The sequence below is a fragment of the Anser brachyrhynchus genome (genome assembly GCF_964034855.1).
Source record: "Anser brachyrhynchus genome assembly, chromosome: 30".
NCBI classification, from domain to species: Eukaryota; Metazoa; Chordata; class Aves; order Anseriformes; family Anatidae; genus Anser; species Anser brachyrhynchus.
In genome coordinates, this window is record NC_137723.1 from 586710 (window position 1) to 608171 (window position 21462).

The window sequence follows — 21462 nt, forward strand, 5'->3', positions numbered from 1 at the left end:
GGGTGCGCCACTGGCAGCTCCTTCTGGATGCTTTCCTCTCATTTTTCCCTTTTCAGAAAAGGGAGAGTAAAATTCCCCCTCCAAATCACCCACAAAGGTGTCACTAGCCAAAAAAGCCACGAGGACACCTTTATCCAAGTAGCATCTCTTGTACACACAGGTGAGCTCAACACAACACTTGGAGGAGCAGCAGGTGTCAGAACGGTGCAGGAGCGGCTCCTTGTCTGGAAATGCACAACAACCACCACCACCCACTCAGTGGGCCACGTTTCACCGGACTGGCAGGAATGGAGACAACGTGAAAAAGAAGAGGGTGGAGGTGCACAGCTCCTTCTTCTCAGCCACTGGCATGGTGGGGTTTTCCTTCCATACATCAGGTGGGTGCCAGCACCCTTGTTGGTTTAGCATCTGTGCATAGCCGAGGGTTGCAAATGAGAATTTCTGGGAGCAAGCAGCTGGCTTGGGGACGTCAACTTAGGAGCAGAAAACCCCTTAGCTACTGTCACTATGCACAGCAGGAGCTGAGATAGTTCTGCTGAGGTGGATGGAGAGGTGCAATCACAGATGGAAGAGTCTTGGGCCACCACGGTAGCACGATGCAACTGGAAGAGTCTTGGGCACTTACAGACAACAGCAGGGATTTCACAGCCTTGGTCATGCCCTGCCCTCTGGTGTGCATGGGGTCTTTTGCCCTGTGGAGAGGCTCTTCAAGGGGAAACATGAAGGGAGCAGAGGTTCCTCCATGCTGGGGACACGCGGGACTGGAAGAGGTGACTTCAGGCTGAGTTGGGCAATTGGTCCCACGCGGAACCAGGGACGGATCTTCTCCCCACTCAGCGGGGCCAGCGGGAAACTAAAGAGCAGGTCTTGGTTGTCAGCATTGAAAAAGGCTACTTTCTGTCCCTCAAAGTCCAAGTAAACCCTAATCATCCGGGGCACCTGGGTGAGGAGGAGAGCTGTGTGGTCAGGAGAGGTCAGAGCCCAGTACTTGCCCCCGCAGTGGAAAAGAGCCAAGATACCATCCTGCGGAGCGGGGTTGATCCACCCCTTCCTGTTCATGGAGTCCCTGGCCACCCCCATTGCCCAGACCCCCCCTTCCTCTGTCCCCACGTCCACCTCCCAGAAGCATCTCCCCGAGACAAATCCCTCCTGGCCCAGGACACAGTGGTAGGTGTCATATCTCTCAGGATTGTCAGGCATGGGTTGCCGCGTGTCTCCTCGCCGCACCTTCTTCCCATCCGTGGAGAGGATGAGCTGGGGGTGCGCCGTGTCCGCGTCCAGAGTGACGTGTACTGCAGGGAGAGAGTCAGAGGAGCCTTTGGGATGTATCCAGAGTGGCTCCGAGCTAAGATCTTTCCCCTTGCAGAAATGCGTTGAGACCTCGCATGCTCAATGGTCAGAGCTTGGTGGTCTCTCTTAACTCCAGCGTGGTCCCTGGGTGCTCTTTGGGAGCTGCTCCTGGTGGGTGGGTGGGATGTGGCTGCTCTCTCTCAGAAGCAAAGGGAGTTTGCAGTGTGGATGTGGGCCACAAACCCAAACACAACTAATTTAGGGCTAACCTTAATAAATAATTGGGTCTGTCTCTCAGGGAGGAACCAAGAGCATTACCCAGTGGGTCTGGCTGGAGATGCAGTGAGTTTACCCATTCTGCAACCCTATTCCGAAGGGAAGGGAAGGGAAGGGAAGGGAAGGGAAGGGAAGGGAAGGGAAGGGAAGGGAAGGGAAGGGAAGGGAAGGGAAGGGAAGGGAAGGGAAGGGAAGGGAAGGGAAGGGAAGGGAAGGGAAGGGAAGGGAAGGGAAGGGAAGGGAAGGGAAGGGAAGGGAAGGGAAGGGAAGGGAAGGGAAGGGAAGGGAAGGGAAGGGAAGGGAAGGGAAGGGAAGGGAAGGGAAGGGAAGGGAAGGGAAGGGAAGGGAAGGGAAGGGAAGGGAAGGGAAGGGAAGGGAAGGGAAGGGAAGGGAAGGGAAGGGAAGGGAAGGGAAGGGAAGGGAAGGGAAGGGAAGGGAAGGGAAGGGAAGGGAAGGGAAGGAAGGGAAGGGAAGGGAAGGGAAGGGAAGGGAAGGGAAGGGAAGGGAAGGGAAGGGAAGGGAAGGGAAGGGAAGGGAAGGGAAGGGAAGGGAAGGGAAGGGAAGGGAAGGGAAGGGAAGGGAAGGGAAGGGAAGGGAAGGGAAGGGAAGGGAAGGGAAGGGAAGGGAAGGGAAGGGAAGGGAAGGGAAGGGAAGGGAAGGGAAGGGAAGGGAACTTATTTAGTGGGACAGAAGAGGTGGCAAAGGACACAGAAAGCATCAGACCAGCAATGGTGTGGAGGCAGAGACTCAAGGACAGGCAAAGCATGAAACCAAGGTACCTTCTTCCACTGGGACAATAGTATTTCTCCACCCTGAAACCAAACACACATGATCACAAGTGGGCTCTTCAGTGGAGAGTGATGTTGGAGGCTTTGGGCCACTGGCCCCCAGGGCTGCACAACAGCCCCAGGCATGCTTCAGGTTCAAAACTGGTGCAGCCTACACAGTGTGGGGGTGCATCAAAATGAGGACAGTGCTTTCCTTTCTGGTCCAATTCATCATTTCATCCTTTTCTTTTTTTTTTTTTTTTTAATTCATCAATTCATCATTTTCAGTCCCCCAGGTAGTGTTTTGTAAGCAGCGTTGGTGGTGTCATGGTAATAAAATTGAGCAAATCCCCCCACCCACAAATGTGCTGTTTGATATAGCCTGATGCTATGATGGGGGGAAGAGCAAGGATTAAACTTACGCAGTTCTGCAGCGTGTTTCTCTGAAACAGAAAAAATGAGCATGTTCTTAGTAGAAGCTTTTGGGTCAAAACCCCACACATGGATCCCTACATAGCCACCAAACCCAGGGGTACGTTCAGAGGTTCTTTTATGGTGCTAGACCTCCCAGATCTGCCCAGGCAGAGATGCAGAGCCAGGGAAAAGCAGATGGGATGTAGCTTTATGTAAAATTGACTTGAAGAAGGGATTTTGTGCACCCCAGCAGAAGGAAGCAATTGGCGGGGTTGGTGCCACCATCATTTCTCTTTGATGGCCTCTGAGAAATTAAACTTAGGTGGAGAAAGTTAGGGAAAGCTCTTCTCCCTTGTCCCAGGGCTTTAGTTGGCGGAAGAGGCAAAAGAACACTTACGTATTTCCATATCACGTTCCCCTGGGGGAGGAAAAAGACAGGAAAAAATAAATAAATGGGATTGCTGGGAAGCACTAACTTGGTGTTGGCAATGCGTCCAGGCTCTGCTCTGGAATTTGCTCTTTTCCTACCCAAAACATGGGTAACTGAGCTGTTGGAAAGTTATGCAGGTTTGGGGGAAAAAGCTTAATGTGACTGTCCTAAGTGGGATTTTGATGGACGGCCTCATTTAATTTGAAGGAAAGGGTTTCTTTATCTCACTTGCATGCCATTTCTCTGTTAGCAGTGTTGCCATTAAAACTGGCTATTATTTTAACACAGGAAAAAAGGAAGTTCATGTGTTTATTGCTTTCTTGGATTGCTTTTTGGGAAAAAGGTATAACTCTGAACTTTATTCCTCTGAAAAGAAGGAAGCTGGCCTCTTGAAAGTCATACAGTTTACCAAAGATATAATCGAACTACCAAAGACATGCGCTATAGAGGGACTTCAGGAACCACAACCCATCAAATCAGAGATTTATTATACCAAGCAAAAAGGGATCTGGTCTTCCCTAAAGTCACTTACCCAAACTGGCCAGTTCAGATGAAGTCACACACTTTATTTGTTCCCCAAGACACCAGCAAAAGCACTGCTTCCTCCCCACTTCCTTCCCCCAACTCTCATAATGCAGTTAACCAAGCATCCAGATGCAGGGCTCGTTCTCCCTGCAGAACTACCCACAAAGACAGAAGAACCATGGTACTTACGGATTTCTGCACTGCGTTTCTCTGAAAGCAAAAGCAGAAAGAAAAATGTGAGCGGAAGCTTCTTTTCTGACAGATAAGCCATGGGGGAACTGTTGGCAACGAAAGTCTGCTTGGGGTACAGAGAATTGTAAAACTTCTTAACATTAATAAAATATCTAACAGATCTTAGTACCTGCAAGAGGAAAAAAAAGAAAAAAAAAAGGAACTTTTTCTGTTATTTTTTATGTGTGTGTACTTTCAGAATTTAAATGAAATCTGCCCACTTTATTTCCTCTATTCCTCAGAATTCTTTCAAGTGGCTTTTTGTTGTGAAATTAGCCTGCAACCACTGCTATCAAAGCAGAATGTAGGAGATGCACACAGATGCAAGACCAAGCAATGCCCAACCCTCTTCTGGTGCCAAAAAAAAATATCCTTTGAAAAGTGAAAAGAAAGTTTCTCTTACCAAGTTCTGCGGCGTGTTTGGCTGTAAGAAAGAACAGATAAAGTGGCACAGATTAAAAGATTTCTTCCACAATAATAATAATGCAATAATCTTGATAATATGTCAAGAAATCTTGATAACATATCAAGATCATTAATAATCTTAATAATATATCAAAATTACAGAATATCCAACTCGGGATATTCTATGATTCTATTGATGGAGATTTGCAGTGCAAATCTGCACTGAATATTAGGACTGTTTGTTTTTTTTTTGCTCGGCCAGCACTGGTGGGGTTTATTGTGACATCGCCTCCCCATGGTTTACTTAAGGGACTCCGGTGGTCTTACAGTGGGCGTACAGTGCCACCTGAAGGATGCCATTTTCAGAATATTTCTGCAGGAGAGGGGTCTCGCAACTGGTATTTCAGGGCATTTCAGTTTGGTCTTAGGAGCCACGACCCCTTCTTGCAGTTTCCTAATGCCTTACCTTGTAGCCAATAAATTAACAATAGCAAGAAAATCAGCAAAGCCAAGCAGATGGCCAGGGTAGCAAAGAAAGCTACCTTCCAGGGAGAGACCTTTGGGAAAATGGCATCTGAAAGGGAAAATGGCCAAGGTGGAGTTAGTGCAGGACATGGAGTGCATTTACGTGCGTAGGTGTGAATGCAGCTACACAAACACGGTCATGCTATGTGCTTACATACAATTAGTATAATGTGAGACCATAACAAATACAAACGGGAAAAAGTCTCTAAAAATGTTCCAAAACTCTTTTGTATTTAATGTCCTGAATACATGGAAAAGTGATATCTTACAAGTGCTCCTTCTCCTTCTCCTTTGTGCACCATCATCTTTGTTGAAATATTTAGACCTGAGGCTGCCATACTTTAATAAAAAATCTTTGCTTCAGAGATGGCTCTGAAGAAAACTGAGCTGAAACGGATATTTTATTTAAAAAGTCCAGAAAATCCCTGATTTGATTCCTTGTGGTCCAGAAACCCCAGTTCAGTTCCTCCTCCATCTCTTCCTTTCCCTCTCCATCACAATCCTGTGCATGGAGTGTTGCAGCTGTAGGCACCAGAATAGGGGAGCAACTGATCCCCTGTGTGTAAAATTAAGGGAAGCAAAACCTTATTTCCCTGGTTTGAGTTTTAAAAGCTTTAATTCCGGCGGTGGCTCACCTGATATGTAAATTGAGGAGTCCTTCTCCTGGGGAAGACGAGTGTTCTGGACAGAACAGGACACATTTTGCTTCGAGTTTTTGTGGATGATGATGGTCTTTTCCACCTGGAAGAAGCCATTCTTGTCTTGGGAGGCAGATTCAGTAAAGGAAGGAAGCTGCTGTCCCTGGAAATCTCTCCACAGCATCTCAGGCTTTGGGTACCAGCCGGCTGCAAGGCATCCCACGCGGATTCCCCCATCTTGGTAATCCTCCACGGACAAAAGTGGGCTGGAACCCGAAACTAGGATGAAACAGGCATCAGCCAGACCAACAGAAACACAAGGAGTGCCCATCCCAGAGGAGGGATTTTCAAAACCCCCAAAGCTTTTCCCTTTTCTTGACAGCTGCAAAAATAGGGCAGCACTGATGAAAGACACCCACGTAGTTTCTGAGCTTGGGGTGGAATCCAATTATGTTCTTTAGTCCTATTGTCCTCCTTCCTTGGGGAAATCGAAGGAAGCCACACCTTTTCAACTTCTGGTTTCAGGGAAGGTTCAAGGCTGACCTATTCACCCCCAGCATCATCCTTACGGTCAGAAATCAGCCATGAAATCAGGCCAACTTTCTGGTTCAGCCCATCCTACAGAGGATGGTGCTGCTGGCTTTGTGAGGTTTCATGGGTCTGGTGTTGGAAAAAGTCCCTATTCTGTGGGGATTTGAAGCCATGTAGGTCAGAGAGCTGCTCATTAGGAGCTGGGCTATTACAGAGAGGAAATAGAAAGGATTTATGAGTCTTTATAGGGAAAATGGGCGAATCCAGAAGCCTTTCTCGTAGGCAATCCTGCCTCTGGGGTTTTACCTGCTACTTTCAGCTCCAGAGTGGCTTCTTCATAAAAATTCCCATCTTTAATGAGACACTGGTACTGTCCCTCATCGCTCAGCCTGGTCCTGAGGATCCGCAAGGAAACGTTTCCATCGGAGACACCCGCTTTCAAAAACTCCGTCCTCCCCTGGTATTCGGGCATCTGGGAGGAGAAGTGGTCCTGCCCGCTGTGGTAGAGGTGCACATAGATGGAAAACCGGGAGCGGAACCACCTCACCTCCATGTGCTCGGCGTTCATCCTGGGGGAGAGGTGACAGGGCAACACGACGTCCCCTCCCACGGTGGCCGTGATGGGGTGATCAGACCCCAGGACTTGGAACTGGGCTGCAAACAACAAGTTTAAAGGGTTCTGGTTGGGGTGGTGGTGGCACGTCTGGGGGCAATCAGCAATCAAGCATAAGGCAGCATCACGATAGGTGCAAGGATTGGGGCACCCAGCACACATCTGCCATCAAGAGTGGGTCTGGAAAGCAGCCTAAAAAGATGGAGTTAAGCCTGCTGAGTTGAAAACACTAGCACATGCTGATGTGAGAAGAAGAAGCCATCTGAAAGCTCCACAAATGGTGGAGCAGACATAACAGAGGGAGAAAGGACAGGTTTGGGGGCACAGGAATAATAAAAGACAGAGCTTGGGGTCTCCTCTTTGGGGATGCTCACTTCTTCACACCCTCCACCCTCCTTCCCCGTATGGAGGGGATCCCCCACTTGCGGATGATGGTAGATTCCCCAAAACAGCATCATTTGGGCACATCTCAAGTGATGCTCCCCAGAGTTGTGCCCCCCCAGATTTGCTATTTATCCCACCTGGCTTTTAAAATGAGCTTTCAGTAAGGCCCACAGCTTCTTCTCCCCCATCCCTGGGGCTATTTAGGAGATATGTGGACATGGCACTAGGGGACGTGGTTTAGTGGTGGGACTCGGGGGGTCATGTTGATGACTCAATGATCCTGAAGGTCTGTTCCAACCTAAGTGATCCCACGATTCTCACTATCGCCTCCTAAATGACCTCGATGGAAGGTTTAAGCCATATTGGGTTGGGGTCAGAAGCCCTGAGTTACAGAGCAGGGCTGGAAGCACCGGTGGTTTCTTAATATCTCAGTAACAAACTGCTCCCGCAGGCAACTTTTCAGCATATATCACTTTTTTTGTAGCATTAACAAGCCAATATATCTATATATATAAATATATAGCAAATGACAGGCTCCATGTAAGAGGCAGAAGGAGATCCTTACCACAATCCATCTCACGAACATGAAAACCAAAGAAAATTGTGGCACAAGCCAGGACAGAGCTGCTGCAAAGGAGGCAGGAGGAAACCAACATCTTCACATCCACCTTCACTGGGGAGAGATGAACAGCAAAAAAATATTTATATAAAAATCAGTGAAATGAGTGTAAAGCTGAGCAAGGTGCAAAGAACATCAATATGAAAAGGTTTTCCTAGAGGAAACTTGATTGCGAGAACCTGCAGAATGAGGCAATAGTTAAAAATTAAAAAAAAAAAAAAAAAAAAAGGTTGGAGGTCAGGTAGCTCCTCCTGCATGGGTACCATTCCCACCTTTCCAAGGGAAAAAACCAATATTTTGGTGTCCGCGATGTTCCTGGTCCCACAGACTGGGCACTGCTGTCACATATCTGCAAGGGCTCAGCCTCCCTTGGAAGGGAGTTTTTTTGGGGGGAAAAAAAGCCATTTTCTCCAGTTTGTGATGCTCCTTAGAACAAGGGAGAAAATCTGCAATTGAAATAATCTTTAAGATGGTGGGGGGTACAGAGAGGAATAGCCTTCTTCTCCCTCCTGCATGTCTCCAGGATGTGGTGACACCAGGTAAAGCTGACAAATAGGGGTCACATTTTGGGGGGAATGGGCACCCAGGAGGAGGGTGACCCGTGACGGATACCACAGGCGGGGACCTAATTGGCTACAGCTTGAAAATAACTCAGCCCAGCTTCAGGCCGGGCTGGGGTCCCCTATTGCTGGGGGTCCCCAAGCCCCCCATAGCTTCCTGACCTCCCCCCCCCCCAGTCCCACATAGGAAGCAGGGGGTACTCCAAACCCCAGGACCCTGCCATACCTCTCCTGAACCCATCCAGACCGCTGCTCCCCGGGGTGGAGGAAGCATCACCGCTTGGGACTGCAGCCGTGCCCCCCTTGCAGCTTGCTGGGGGCTAAGAAGGGGAGGGTGGGGTGGGTCAGAAAACCCCAGAGGCTGTGAGGGCGTAAGCAGGCTCCTGCCAGCTTGCCAGCCCACTAAAATCGCCCTTTGCTTCCTACTTTCTGAGCACAAAGGGCGGAGCTGAACCCGAGAGCCGGAAACCCATGGCTTGCAGGAGCCTCAGAGAAACCCTCCCAAGGTCAAAAGCGAAACCTCTGAGCTCAAACCGACTCTTCTGCATCCAGACCCCCTCCAGAACATCATTTCTGCCCACCCGTCCCAGCAGAGCGGAGGCGAATCCTGCCCCAGATGCAGGGGCATCCCGCAAGGCAATTACACATCGGGGCACCTGTTGCACCCCAAAACCTTCGTGCTGCAGGGTGTACATTGCTCCCACTCCCAGCACGTCCTGAAACTAGGGAGGCTGCATTTAGGAGCAAAAAGCAAGCAAGGCATTTAATATATATGTATTTATATAAATATACATTTGCACCTGTGATTTTTAATGCTTCTTTAAAAAATTAATTATTTTTTTCCCCATATGCCCTCTCCTATTGCAGGCATCACCTCTGCAAACATTTTTGCTGCTGGCATGAGTCCGAGCACAGCCGGCTGCTCTGAATGATTTGAACTATCTGAACAAACCTTGCCCCATTCCCTGTGACCTCCCCTCGTGCTTCGTGCAAGAAATTGGGAAAATGCCACTCCAGGAGGGTTAAATTCTTACAGCCAGCCGAAGCGAGTGGTAGTTTCATTTCTCACGTCAGCCTTCCCTCGTTTGCTTGCTTTGCTTTCATCCACACTTCTGTCTCTGTTTAATTTCAGCCAAGCAAGGCTCGGTGCCTGCCAGCTGCTCTGATCAAAGCGTCAGGCAAGGAGCACATCCAATGTGTGGCATACTTAGGATGGGTGACAAGGTCGTGTGCCAAACATGCCTTCCCCCAGAAGCAAGCACTCCTCGGTAAAAGCTTTCAGCTCGGGTTTTCTGCTTGCAGATCATCTCCACGAGCCGCAGAACTGCTTTTCCCGAGTCTTATATCGGATTAATCAGCAGGCTCAAAAAGTGTTGGAAGGGGAATAAATGTACCAAGACACACACAACATTTCTGCATTGCTGATTTCCTCTTGGTTTTCACCCTTCGCTCCATCTTCTCCTGCATTTAGGGCTGCAGCCCACCTCTACCTTCTATATAACATCGGATTTTGGATGAGGGTCCCTCAGAGCCCTCTGTGCATTGCAGGAAAGAGTTTCCCTTTGCCACCTCCTATTTAGGAGTATCTTAAGTATCCTCTAATCCCCTTCCCCTGGTCAGCAAGGATCCAGGCTAAGAGCAAGGATGAAAGGAGCTGCTGGGTTAGCAAATGGACAAGAGAGATCGAATCATGACCCATCCCAGGCAGCCGAGCAGCATGAAGATGCCTGCAGCTATCACAGAGCCTCAGACCTCCGATAAACCAGAAAATTCTCTTTGAGAGCAGAGGAACCAGTATATTCTCTTTGAAGCTGAGGAGGAACCAGAATATTTTGTTACTCCCGAAAGCTCTTGAGCCTGGGGATTTCCTGCAGTGCTGGAGACCTCATGCACTGCAGCGAGCGCTTTACACTCATCCTCGTGCCCGCCACTGGTGCAGTAAAAATGCATGGCCAAAAGTGATGCATTAACGTCTAGGTGACACTTTTCTAGAGAAAAATGCTGGGATGCACATGCACACGTGCTTCTGTGAGTACCTGGGTGCACCCACGTGTACATGCACAACCCAGGAGCTGTAAATATTAGGGATGCAGCCAATTTGTGTCTCCTGCACACTCCAAAACCTCACACTCCTGCTGTCCCCAAAACCACCTTCCTGCTCTTTTGGGGCTGCTGCTCATGGAGGGCATCAGGGGTGGTCCACCCAGTCCACTGGGGTCCAGCTGGGATGGAGTTAATTATCTTCCAGCGGCCCTAAGGTGCTGTGCTGGGGTAAATCAGTGCTGATAACGCCTGGACAGGCTGTTTGCACTGTGTCAAGGTCACCTTTGATTCTCATCTGCACAAGGGGATGCGAGCAGGCTTGAGCTAACCACAGAGATATCATTCTCAGCTTTTAAACAGACAGGAGGGGGTTTAGGGGGGCAAAGTTTGTTTGAGAGCTGCCCAGGCACACATCTACCCATGGGAAGCAGTGAGTGGCCTTTGCAACACTTTTTTCTGCTTTTTTTTTCCCTAGTTTCTTTAATTTCTTTCTTCCGCTTCTCCTTTCCTTATGGAGCTATTTTTTATCTCGGCCCTGGGTGGGATGTGGTGAATCTGCTGCTGGGGGCGGAAGTGGAGGAGGACGAGGAAGGAAGGAGGAGGAGGAGGATGAGGAAGGAAGGAGGAGGACGAGGAGGACGAGGAGGAGGACGAGGAGGAGGACGAGGAGGAGGACGAGGAGGAGGATGAGGATAAGGAGGACGAGGAAGGAAGGAGGAGGAGGAGGACAAGGAAGGAAGGAGGAGGAGGAGGACGAGGAGGAGGAGAAGGAGGAGGAGGAGGAGGACGATGACGACGACAACGAGAGCCCCCACCAAGCTCCCCAGGACCACCAGAGCCCAGACCCAGCAGCCCCCACATCCCCCGAAGCTGAAGGTGGGAGCCCAGCAGCACGCATGCTTCCTCCCCCAGGTCTTCTCTCCCAGAGTGTTCCAGATGGGAAGAGGAGTCACCGGCCAGAAACCCCACAAGCAGGTGGGTAGCAAGGGGGGGGATGATGGAGCCTCGACCCCAAGGGGCTCCTTGCTGCGGTGGCACCACCCAGGGCTGCAGGGCAGGCTGGATTTGGGAGTGGGAGTCCCAAAGGTGCTCGGGATCCACAGCCAAACTTCATGGGATGGGGTTTTTGCGTCTCTGTCTTTGTCCCTACAGCTGACGATGGCCTGGAGGATGAGAAGGGGGAAAAAACAGGGACACCGAACGGAGCTGAGATACGTTCCGGATGATCCAAGGGGAACTCAGCCCAGAAGGCAAACCCAACACCACAGCATCAACCACAGCGAAGCTCCAAGGAACCACATGGAGAAGTGAAGCCGGAGCCCTGTGGCCACCGGTCGCCGAGGACAGGTGGAAGCCCGAAAGGCTGCCGAGGGGATCTTGTGGTGGGGAGAACCTACAGCAGCAACGAGGCCGGGAGGCCAGGAGGCACAGCACATAGAGCCTCCTACGGGTGTCCAGACTGCGGGAAGACCTTCAGCAGGATGTCGTTCCTCGTCCCCCACCGGAGGATCCACACTGCGGAGAAGACCTTCACGTGCCACAAGTGCATCCACTACTATTGGCCTACTGTGAGGCCGCTGGAGGCCACTAGATTCCAGGAAGAGTCCTTATTTTGCCTCGAGGGTGCAAGAGGAGGCTCTTAGGCAACCCTAGAGTGCCCTGGGAGGCCTCTAGGGCTTCCTTGAGGACACTGGGGGTCACTGGGAGGCTTTCCGAGGGAGCTAGAGGGCTCTGGGTGGCCCTGGTAAACCTGCGGAGGATCTAGAGTGCAGCAGAGGAACACAGGAGGCCTCCAGTGTGCCAGACAGTGAACCTGTAGCCCTGTGAGGCCGCTGGAGGCCACTAGATTCCAGGGAGAGTCCTTATTTGCCTCGAGGGTGCAAGAGGAGTCTCATAGGGCAAGCTACAGTGCCTCTGGAGGACTCTAGGACATCCTAGAGTACACTGGGGGTCACTGGGAGGCTTTCCAGGGGAGCTAGAGGGCACTGGGGGGCACTGGTAGACCTGCGGAGAATCTAGAGTGCAGCAGAGGACCACAGGAGGCCTGCAATGCTCCAGAGAGTGCAGTAGAGAGCACTGTGAGGCTGCTGGAGACTACTAGATTCCAGCAAGAGTCTTTATTTTGCCTCGAGGATGCAAGAGGAGGCTCGTAGGGGACCCTAGAGTGCCCTGGGAGGCCTCTAGGGCTTCCTTGAGGACACTGGGGGTCACTGGGAGGCTTTCCGAGGGAGCTAGAGGGCACTGGGTGGCCCTGGTAAACCTGCGGAGGATCTAGAGTGCAGCAGAGGAACACAGGAGGCTTCCAGTGTGCCCGAGAGTGCACTAGATGGCAGTGTGAGGTTTCCAGATGCCACTATATTCCAGGAAGTGTCCTTATTTTGCCTCTAGGGTGGAAGGCAAGGCTCATAGGGCATCCTAGAGTGCACTTGGAGGCCTCTAGGGCATCCTTGAGGACACTGGGGGTCACTGGGAGTCTTTCCAAGGGAGCTAGAGGGCACTGGGTTGCCCTGGTAGACCTGAAGAGCATCTAGAGTTCAGTGGAGGGCCACAGGAGGCCTCCAGTGTGCCAATGAGTGCACTAGAGAGCCCTGAGAGGCATCCAGAGGCCACTAGATTCCAGGGAGAGTCCTTATTTTGCCTCTAGGGTGCAAGAGGAGGCTTGTAGGGCATCCCAGAGTGCCCTGGAAGGCCTCTAGGGCATCCACTGCTATTCGTCTGGGGTTGGTGTTGGGTGAGGTTTTGAACAACCATAAATAACTACATGATTCCCAGAACTACAGTGGAAGAAAGGCAACTATATATATATATATGTGTGTGTGTATATATATATAAAACCAGCTAAAGCTTGACATGGTTCTTGCCCACTGTCACGGCGGACTATGAGGTGTGAAGGAGGCCGGGGAGCAGGCAAGCAGGGTACAGCCACTGTCCGACTCTGGCCACCAGCTGTACCCGGCATGAGGCCCCTGCGGTCTTTCCCCCACAGACACTTGGAACCGGCAGGAGGGCTGGCCACCAGCTGCTTAGATTTGCTTCACTTTTCTTTGCTTTTCCTTGCTCTTCTTTGCTTTGTTCTTCCTTGGCACAGTTTTGCTTTTCCTTCTCTATTTTCCTTTGCTGTTCTTGCCCCTGCTTTGCTCTTCTTTGCCTCGAATTGCTTTGCTTTGATTTGTTTGCTTTGTCTTTCCTGGCAATGCTTTGCTTTTCCTTGTGCTACTTTCCTTTGCTTTGCTTTGCCTTGCTCTGCTTTGCCTTCCCTGGCCCTGCTTTGCTTTGGTTTTCCTGGCTCTGCTTTGCCTTTCCTGGCCCTGCTTTGCCTTTCCTGGCCTTGCTTTCCTTGATTTTCTTGGCCCGGCTTTGATTTGTTTTGCTTTGCTTTTCCTGTGACACACGGAAACAAATTTTACAACTCGAGGAGAGTTATAAAGCGGGTATGTTTATTGCAGCACTGGGTGCAAGGGGGATCGCTCCTCCTAGCTTGCACACCAAGGGTTACTACCAGGGTGAGATATATACATTGATATCATTGATGAGATGTATACATATTAATTTCACTCCCCCCCCCACACACATGTAAGTCTCTTGCATATTCATTAGGCATCCGAAGAATCATTAACATTGGTTCCCGCCCCTATTCGCATGCATGCTATAGTCCTTGGGTGGTCAGCCAGCATCCTCTGGTGGTCTTTTGATGAAGGCCAGAAGTCTTCCTCACTGCTAAACTTTTGACCCTTCCTGTCATTTGCAGACTTCAGCAGTCCAGGTCGGTTCTTGCTGGTTACCTTTAGGGTCATCCTGTCCTTGTGGTCAATATACAACATACTTCCTGTTTCAGTCCTGTCCTTGTGGTTGACAACCCTCTTCCCGTCTCAGTCCTGTCCTTATGGTTGATATACAAAATACATCTGTGTTAGTGTGTGGTGGTTTTACTCGGGTGGGCAGCTGAGTTCCACCACGGCCGCTCCCTCACTCCCCGTCCGCAAGGAGGAAGGGGGAGAAAATAGGACACAGAGAGCTCAAGGTTTGAGATAAGGATGATTTAATTAAAGGGAAAAGGGAGAGGGAAAAAAAAAAGTTTTTTTAAAAAAAAAGGCAGCACAGAAGCACAGAGAGAGAAAAGCAGTTACTCTCTACTTCCCATCAGTGAGTGATGTTCGGAACCGTCCTGGGAAGCAGGGCCTCAATATGCTTGTTGTTCGGGAGGACAGATGCTTCCACAACAACAGTCGTCCCCCCCCCCGCTTCCCCTTTCCCACCTTTTATTGCTGAGTGTGACATCGTATGGCATGGAATACCCCTTTGGTCGGTTTAGGTCAGCTGCCCTGGTGCCGTCCTCTCCCCATCATCTTGGAAGTCTCTTTTACTGAACATCTGCACGGGCAGGGGGGATTTTCGCCCACATTCGCCGGTCTTCGCCAGAGATTTTCGCCACAGCATCACGACACCCTGAGTTCCCTTCCGTGGCAGCGGGAACCCGGGTGGGACCGGGGGCGTCGCCTGAGCACGGGGGTCACCGTGGTCTGTGGCATCCCTCATCTCCCCTCACCCCCCATCCCCCCCACTCTGTCCTGCAGCCCCAGCCCCTCTCCCAGCAGAACCACAGCTGTTCCAGGAGGTGGCTGCGGTGGCTGTGCTGGCGGACATGCCCACCTCCGTGCTGGGCACCTGGAGCCTCCACTTCTGCTCGCCCCCACACACGTCCCAGCCCCGTCTCGTGGCCCCAGCCCAGCCCCTGGCTCCCTTCCTCATCACCAAGCGCCTCTCCCCTCCTCCCCCTCCCCAGCCTGCGGCCCCAGCCTCGTCCCTGCCCCTCCCTCAGCCCGGCGCTCCCGCCTCATCCTCTCCCCCCGAGAGGCTCCTCGCCGCGATTGGTGCCGCCGCCGTCCAATGACCAATGGGGGCCCGAGTAGCACCTGACGTCACCGGGTGCCGGGCAGGACTCGCTCTGTCAGGCTCCGGGAAGGGACCGCTGGAAGCGGCGTGGGTCTCATCCCCCCTCCCCAGGGCACCCGGAGACCTTGGATGGGACCCAGGCATCCTGCAGCCCCCCTGCTCGAGGTGGAACCCAGCTGTCCAGTGCCCCACATCTCTCCACAGTTCGGCACCCGTTGTCTCACTTGCCTGATGTTCCTCATTCCCAGCATCCGTCGACCTGGAGGGGTCCCCTGTACCAGGCATGCCATTCCCACTGCCCATTGTGGCGCTGTCCCTGACACCCCCGTGCCTGGCAGGTCAGGAGGAAAGTGAGGATGCACCAGAGAACGGCTTGAGGAGAGGGCCTGCGCCTCCGATTATTGCAGGGTGCTCTGTGGCAGAAGCCTTTGCCAGGGGGACCCTTCCTCTTCCAGCTCTCTCAGCCTCTCTTCATAGGAGAGAGGAGGTTGAAGGTTTAAAGGTTGGACTAGATGATCTTAGAGATCTTTTCCAACCTGAGTGATTCTAGGATTCTGAGTTCCAGTCCCGGCATCATCTTTGTCATCCTTCGCCCAACTCTCCTGTAGCTTCATGTCTCTTTGGTACTCGGCTCCCAGAACTGGACCCAGTACTCCAGGTGCAGCCTCACCAGTGCTGAGTAGAGGGGAAGGATCACCTCCCTTGGCCTGCTGGCAATATTTGCCCAGGATGCTGTTAACCTCCTCTGTGGCAAGGGCCCATTGCTGGCTCCTGTTCTACTTGGTGTCCACCAGGACCCCTAGGGCCTTTACAGAGCTCCTTTCCAGCTGGGTGGCCCCCAGCACATCCTGGTGCCTGGGGTCGTTCCTCCCAGCACAACCAAGCACAACCCAAGACCTCCCCAGCTATCCCCAGACCTCCCTGCGACCCCCCTCAGAGCCCATTTTGGGGTATTTGACCCCTGCCAGCACTCCCCACGAGCACACACACAGTGCCCCCCCCCCCACACACACACACACTGTATCTCCACCCATGTCACTCATCTACACCCACCCAGGTTCCCCTGCCCCGGATGCCTGGGTCCCTTCCTGGTTGCTGGCACAGATGGATGGATGGACGGACACAGACGCATGGCATGCATTGGCAAATTTTGCATCATCCCAGAGGCCCAGCGGAATATCCCAAATTACTGCCTTTCTTGTCCATCCCTCTTTTATTGGTTACAGTCCTGCTCAGGCCTCACCAGGACCATGGGGTGGAGGGAGAGATGAAGACATGGAAGGAGGGAGGGAGGAATGGTTGGAGGGAGAGAGGGAGAGAGGCATGAACAGAGGGAGGGGTTTGTATTAGGGCCACCACAAAATCCATCTCCTCTCCACAGCCTTCTCCACCATCATGCCCTCCCTGTCCCACTGTCCCCTGTTTCTGTGTCCTCCACTACTGTCCCCCCATCCCCCATCCCCACGACTTCCACTGCTGTTCCCCCACCCCCTGTCCCTGTGTCCTCCACTGCCACATCCTCGCCCCCCTTCTCCCTGTCTTTCCGTGTGCCCCTTGCCCGGTGGGTGGTCCTGGCCATGGTCCTACGGGTGCTGTTGAAAGCCGTGGAGCCCTCCAGGAGCCGGGGCAGGAGAGCAGTCCCAGCAGTGTGGCACAGCCCCCGGCCAGCACAGGCGTAGAGCAGGGGGTTTAAGGCACTGCTGAGGAAGGCCAGGGCAGTGGCTGGTGGGCGGATGGCCCTGGCAACCCTGTTCAGGGGCTCACTGCTCTTCTGCAGCTTTGCCACCACCTCCAGCAGGCTGGCGATGTGGTAGGGTCCCCAGGTGACAGCGAAGGCGACCACCACAGCGGCCACAAGCCCGAGAGTGCGGCCCCGCCGTGCCAGTCGTGTGCGCCGCAGCCGCTGCAGCAGCAGCCCATAGCCGACAGCCACAGCGGTCAGTGGCAGGGCCCAGCCCAGCCCCGTCTCCAGCAGGTTGTGGGTCACCAGCCAAGCGGCGGAGCTGTGTTTCCGCTTGCAGTGCCCATCCTCCACATGCCGGAAGGCGATAGAGGGAGTGGCCAGTACCAAGGCCACCAGCCAGGTGACCGCCGCGGCCCCATGGGCCAGTTGGGCGGCGCGGTCACCCGCCACTACTGCCGCCGATGGCCGGGACACCACCAGGCAGCGGTGCAGGCCAAGCAGGGCGATGAGGAAGACGCTGGCATACATGGCGGCACCACAGATGTAGTTGCAGCCACGGCAAGCAGCCAGGCCCAGGTCCCAGCGACCGGTGCTCAGGAAGCGGATGTAGACAGGGCCAGTTAGGAGGGTGGCCACATCGGCCAGGGCCAGGTGGAACACCAGCAGCATGGGGATGCCACGGCGACGGGTGGCAGCGCAGCTCCACAACACAAGGGCGTTCCCTGGCAGCCCTATGACCATCGCCGCTGACAGCAGGGTCAGTCCCACCGCTGCGCTGGGGATGGGGGTGGCTGTCCCATTGGAGGAGGGTGTGGACATCGCAGTGGGGGCTGTGGGGATGGGGTTAACCAGCGTCACCCAGAGCAAACTCAGCCATCCCTCCAGCTCCCCATCTCTGCATCCCCCTCCTCCAATATTGCCGTTCCCCAGAGCCCCTCCCTTCCTCATCTGTCCCTCTTTCCTTCTCCCCACCCTCTGAGGCCTCCTCCTCTTCTTCTCTTTCTACTCTCATCTCCTCCCCTATATCTTGGCATCCCACAGACCTCAAAGCTGACTCCCAGACCTCACATTGGGCCAGCCACACCACCGAAGTTACTCCCCCAAACATCCCAGTTGACCCCTTAGACATCCCAGTTTTCCACCCCACCTTTCCAGTTCCCATAAACCTCCCAGTCACATTCCAAACCTGCTAGTACCCCCACCTCACAGACATTCCATGTGATCCTCAAGAACTTCAGCTGTCCACCCATACCTCCCAGTTGTCTCAAGACTGCTCAGTGGCCCCCGAGACCTCCCACCCCACCAGCCTTCCCCTCAGTACCTCAGGGCCTCACATGTCCCTTCCCAGAGTCCCTGGCGGGGGTGGTGGGTCCTCGGTGCCCCTGTAGCCAGCAGCGGCCGTGGCCGTTGGATGCTACTTCCCCTCTACTCAGCCCCAGTCAGGAAACACTCACGCAAGAGGAAGAAGGCAGGGAAACCACAGACAGGAAAGGGGCACGTGGGGAAGAGTGACGCTGGGCCTTAATTTTCCCCTGCCTGGACAGGGGCAGGAGGGGATGACACCACCAGCAGCATTGCCAACAGGTAGCAAGAACCTTCCAAAGGCCCCCCAGGAGGGGCTGTCTGATTGCTCCATTGCATGGTTGTAGGGCTGGTGGGAACATGTTGAGATAGCGCGGAGGGCACAGGGAAGGTCTTCTATGTGCTTACTAACAGGTATGGTCAATGCACCTTCCCATCCTTTCCTCCTAAAAGCAGCAGAGAGCAAAAATGGCTGGCATTGCCCACTTCTAATCTTGATACCCTTTGGTCAGTCAACAGCATGATAGGAATTTGGTGGGAAAAATGAAGGGAGAAACTGTACGCTGTTGTCAGACATCTCTAGTCTTACCTCTCTTGGGCTGGACAATGGCACGATGGGAAACTGGGGGGTAAAAAGTCCTTCAATGTGCTGGATAACAGAGGGTCACCACTGTCAGTGGGTCTTTGTCTGGCTTGGGATTGTACCCCACCACACAATCATCTAAGTGGTTCCCGATTTTCAGGCTAGGACTCAAATGTTGGGACAGGCAAATGAAGGGATGGACAGAGGGAGGGTGTGATGGATGAAGGGACAGATAAAGGGTGAAAGAATGGAGGCAGGGAGAGAGCCAAGGAGGGAAGGATAAGAAGGTGCATTAACCATACCTGTTAGTAAGCACATAGGAGAAGACCTTCCCTGTGCCTATCATGCTATCTCGACATGCTCCCAATCAGACGCCCTCTCCTGGAGGGCCTTTGTGAGGGTCTTGTTGCCTGTTGGCAATACTACTTGTGGTGTCATCCCCTCCTGTCCCTGTCCAGGCAGGGGAAAATTAAGGCCTAGCGTGACTCTTGTGTTCTTTCCTGCCTTTGGTTTCCCTGCCTTCTTCCTCTTGCTTAAGTGTTTCCTGACTTGGGCCGGGTGTAGGGGCTAGCCAGTTTCAGGTTTACATGAGTGACATTATTGCGGTTGTTTACTACAGGCCACCCAACCAGGAAGTCACTGAGACCTTCTACAGACAGATGAAAGTATGCACAGACAGATGAAAGTATGCTCATGACCACAAGCTCTAGTTCTCGTGGGGGACTTCAACCACTCTGATATCTGCTGGAAAGATCATACAGCTAGACACAAACTGTCCAGCAGGTTCCTGGAGAGCAGCAATGCCTACTTTGACATGGGTGATAGATGAGCCAAAGAGGAAAAGTGTGCTCTGGACCTTGTGCTAACAAAGAAGGAGACATAAAGGTTGAGGGCAGCCTTGGCTGCAGTGACCATGAGATGGTGGAGTTCAGGATCTTGCAAGGAGGAAGAAAGGCAAAAAGTTACTCTGGACATCAGGAGAGCAAACACTGACCTCTTCAGGGACCTACTTGGAGGAATCCCCTGGGTTAGGGCCTTAGAAGGAAATGGGGGCCAAAAGATCAGGTTAATATTCAAGCATCACTTCCTCCAAGATCAAGACCGATGTATCCATATGAGTAAGAAGGCAAGCAAAGAGGGCAGGAAACCTGCATGTCACTGCAGTCTTCAAAAAGGGCAAGAGGGAGAACCGAATAAACTACAGGGCAGGCAGCCTTGGCAGTAAGTATGGATTCACCAAGGGGAGATCATGCTTAACCAATCTGATAGCTTTCTGTGATGGGATGACTGGCTGGGTAGATGAAGGGAGAGCAGAGGATGACCTTGACTTCTGCCTTGACCTCTGCAAGACTTTTGACACTGTTTCCCACAATATCCACATATATAAATGCAGAAAGTGTGAGTTGGATGAGTGGACAGTGAGGTGGATTGAGAATCGGCTGAATGGCAGAGTTCAGAGGGTTGTGCTCAGCTGCTGTCTGGTTGGAGGCCGGCACCTATTGGTGTCCCCCAGGGGTCAGTACTGTGTTCAGTCTCACTCGACTTTTCCATCAGTGACGACCTGGATGTAAGGGACAGAGTGTACCCTCAGCAAGTTTGCTGATGATACAAAGCTGGGAGGAGAGGCTGATAAACCAGAGGGCTGTACTACCATTCAGAGAGACCTGGACAGGCTGGGGAGTTGGGCAGAGAGAAACCTCGTGAAACTCAACATAGGCAAGTACAGTATCCTGCACCTAAGGAGGAATAAACCCATGCACCAGGACAGATTGGGTGCTGACCAGCTGGAAGGCGGCTCTGCAGAGAAGGACCTGGTAGTCCTGGTGGACAACAGGTTAACCATGAACCTGAAACACACCCTTGTGGCCAAGAAGACCAATGGTATCCTGGGGTGCATTAGGTGTTGGTGTTGCCAGCAGGTCGAGGGAGGTGAATTGAATGTCTCCCCTCTGCTCAGCCCTGGTGAGGCTGCACCTGGAGTGTTGTGTCCAGTTCTGTGCTCCCCAGTACAAGGGGGACATAGAACTACCGGAGAGTTGAGCAAAGGATGACAAAGATGATGCCGGGACTGGAACTCAGAATCCTAGAATCACTCAGGTTGGAAAAGACCTCTAAGATCATCTAGTCCAACCTTTAAACCTTCAACCTCCTCTCTCCTATGAAGAGAGGCTGAGAGAGCTGGAAGAGGAAGGGTCCCCCTGGCAAAGGCTTCTGCCACAGAGCACCCTGCAATAATCGGAGGCGCAGGCCCTCTCCTCAAGCCGTTCTCTGGTGCATCCTCACTTTCCTCCTGACCTGCCAGGCATGGGGGTGTCAGGGGTAGCGCCACAATGGGCAGTGGGAATGGCATGCTTGGTACAGGGGACCCCTCCAGGTCGACGGATGCTGGGAATGAGGAACATCAGGCAAGTGAGACAACGGGTGCCGAACTGTGGAGAGATGTGGGGCACTGGACAGCTGGGTTCCAACTCGAGCAGGGGGGCTGCAGGATGCCTGGGTCCCATCCAAGGTCTCCGGGTGCCCTGGGGAGGGGGGATGAGACCCACGCCGCTTCCAGCGGTCCCCCCCCCCCGCAACCTGACGGACTGGGTCCTGCCCGGCACCCAGTGACTCCAGGTGCTACTTGGGCACCCATTGGCCATTGGGTGGTGGCGGCACCAATCGAGAGACGAATGCATGCACGCACACACACAATATTCCTGCAGTTTCCTTAGGAAATGGGTTAAAAAAGCTGCTTGCAACAAGAACA

At 52.8% G+C, this 21462-nt stretch overlaps 3 protein-coding genes across 6 annotated transcripts; 1 reads left to right on the forward strand and 2 right to left on the reverse strand.

Moving 5' to 3' along the window:
- Positions 1-115: 115 nt before the first annotated feature.
- On the reverse strand, positions 116-8715 carry LOC308184223 (butyrophilin subfamily 1 member A1-like). Of its 4 annotated transcripts, XM_080571115.1 has the most exons (12): positions 8435-8715; positions 7595-7697; positions 6580-6686; positions 6339-6504; positions 5499-5780; positions 4805-4912; positions 4337-4357; positions 3892-3912; positions 3145-3165; positions 2756-2776; positions 2346-2378; positions 116-1292 (listed from the first exon to the last, which is right to left on the reverse strand). In XM_080571115.1, exons 1-12 carry the CDS (start codon positions 8480-8482, stop codon positions 655-657), a joined length of 1569 nt encoding a protein of 522 aa, XP_080427241.1. In that variant the 5' UTR covers positions 8483-8715; the 3' UTR covers positions 116-654. The 4 variants fall into 4 exon arrangements, with proteins under 4 accessions (XP_080427241.1, XP_080427239.1, XP_080427240.1 ...); XM_080571113.1 differs by having other exon boundaries at positions 6339-6686; positions 8435-8662; XM_080571114.1 differs by having other exon boundaries at positions 6339-6686; positions 7595-7702; positions 8435-8660.
- Positions 8716-10557: 1842 nt separating this feature from the next.
- LOC308184267 (uncharacterized protein) lies at positions 10558-13817 on the forward strand. The gene is made up of 2 exons (XM_080571246.1): positions 10558-11226; positions 11404-13817. Exons 1-2 carry the CDS (start codon positions 10938-10940, stop codon positions 11475-11477), a joined length of 363 nt encoding a protein of 120 aa, XP_080427372.1. The 5' UTR covers positions 10558-10937; the 3' UTR covers positions 11478-13817.
- Positions 13818-15517: 1700 nt separating this feature from the next.
- Positions 15518-21330, reverse strand: LOC308184236 (leukotriene B4 receptor 1-like). The gene is made up of 2 exons (XM_080571149.1): positions 18150-21330; positions 15518-17658 (listed from the first exon to the last, which is right to left on the reverse strand). Exon 2 carries the CDS (start codon positions 17645-17647, stop codon positions 16538-16540), a length of 1110 nt encoding a protein of 369 aa, XP_080427275.1. The 5' UTR covers positions 17648-17658; positions 18150-21330; the 3' UTR covers positions 15518-16537.
- Positions 21331-21462: the final 132 nt, after the last annotated feature.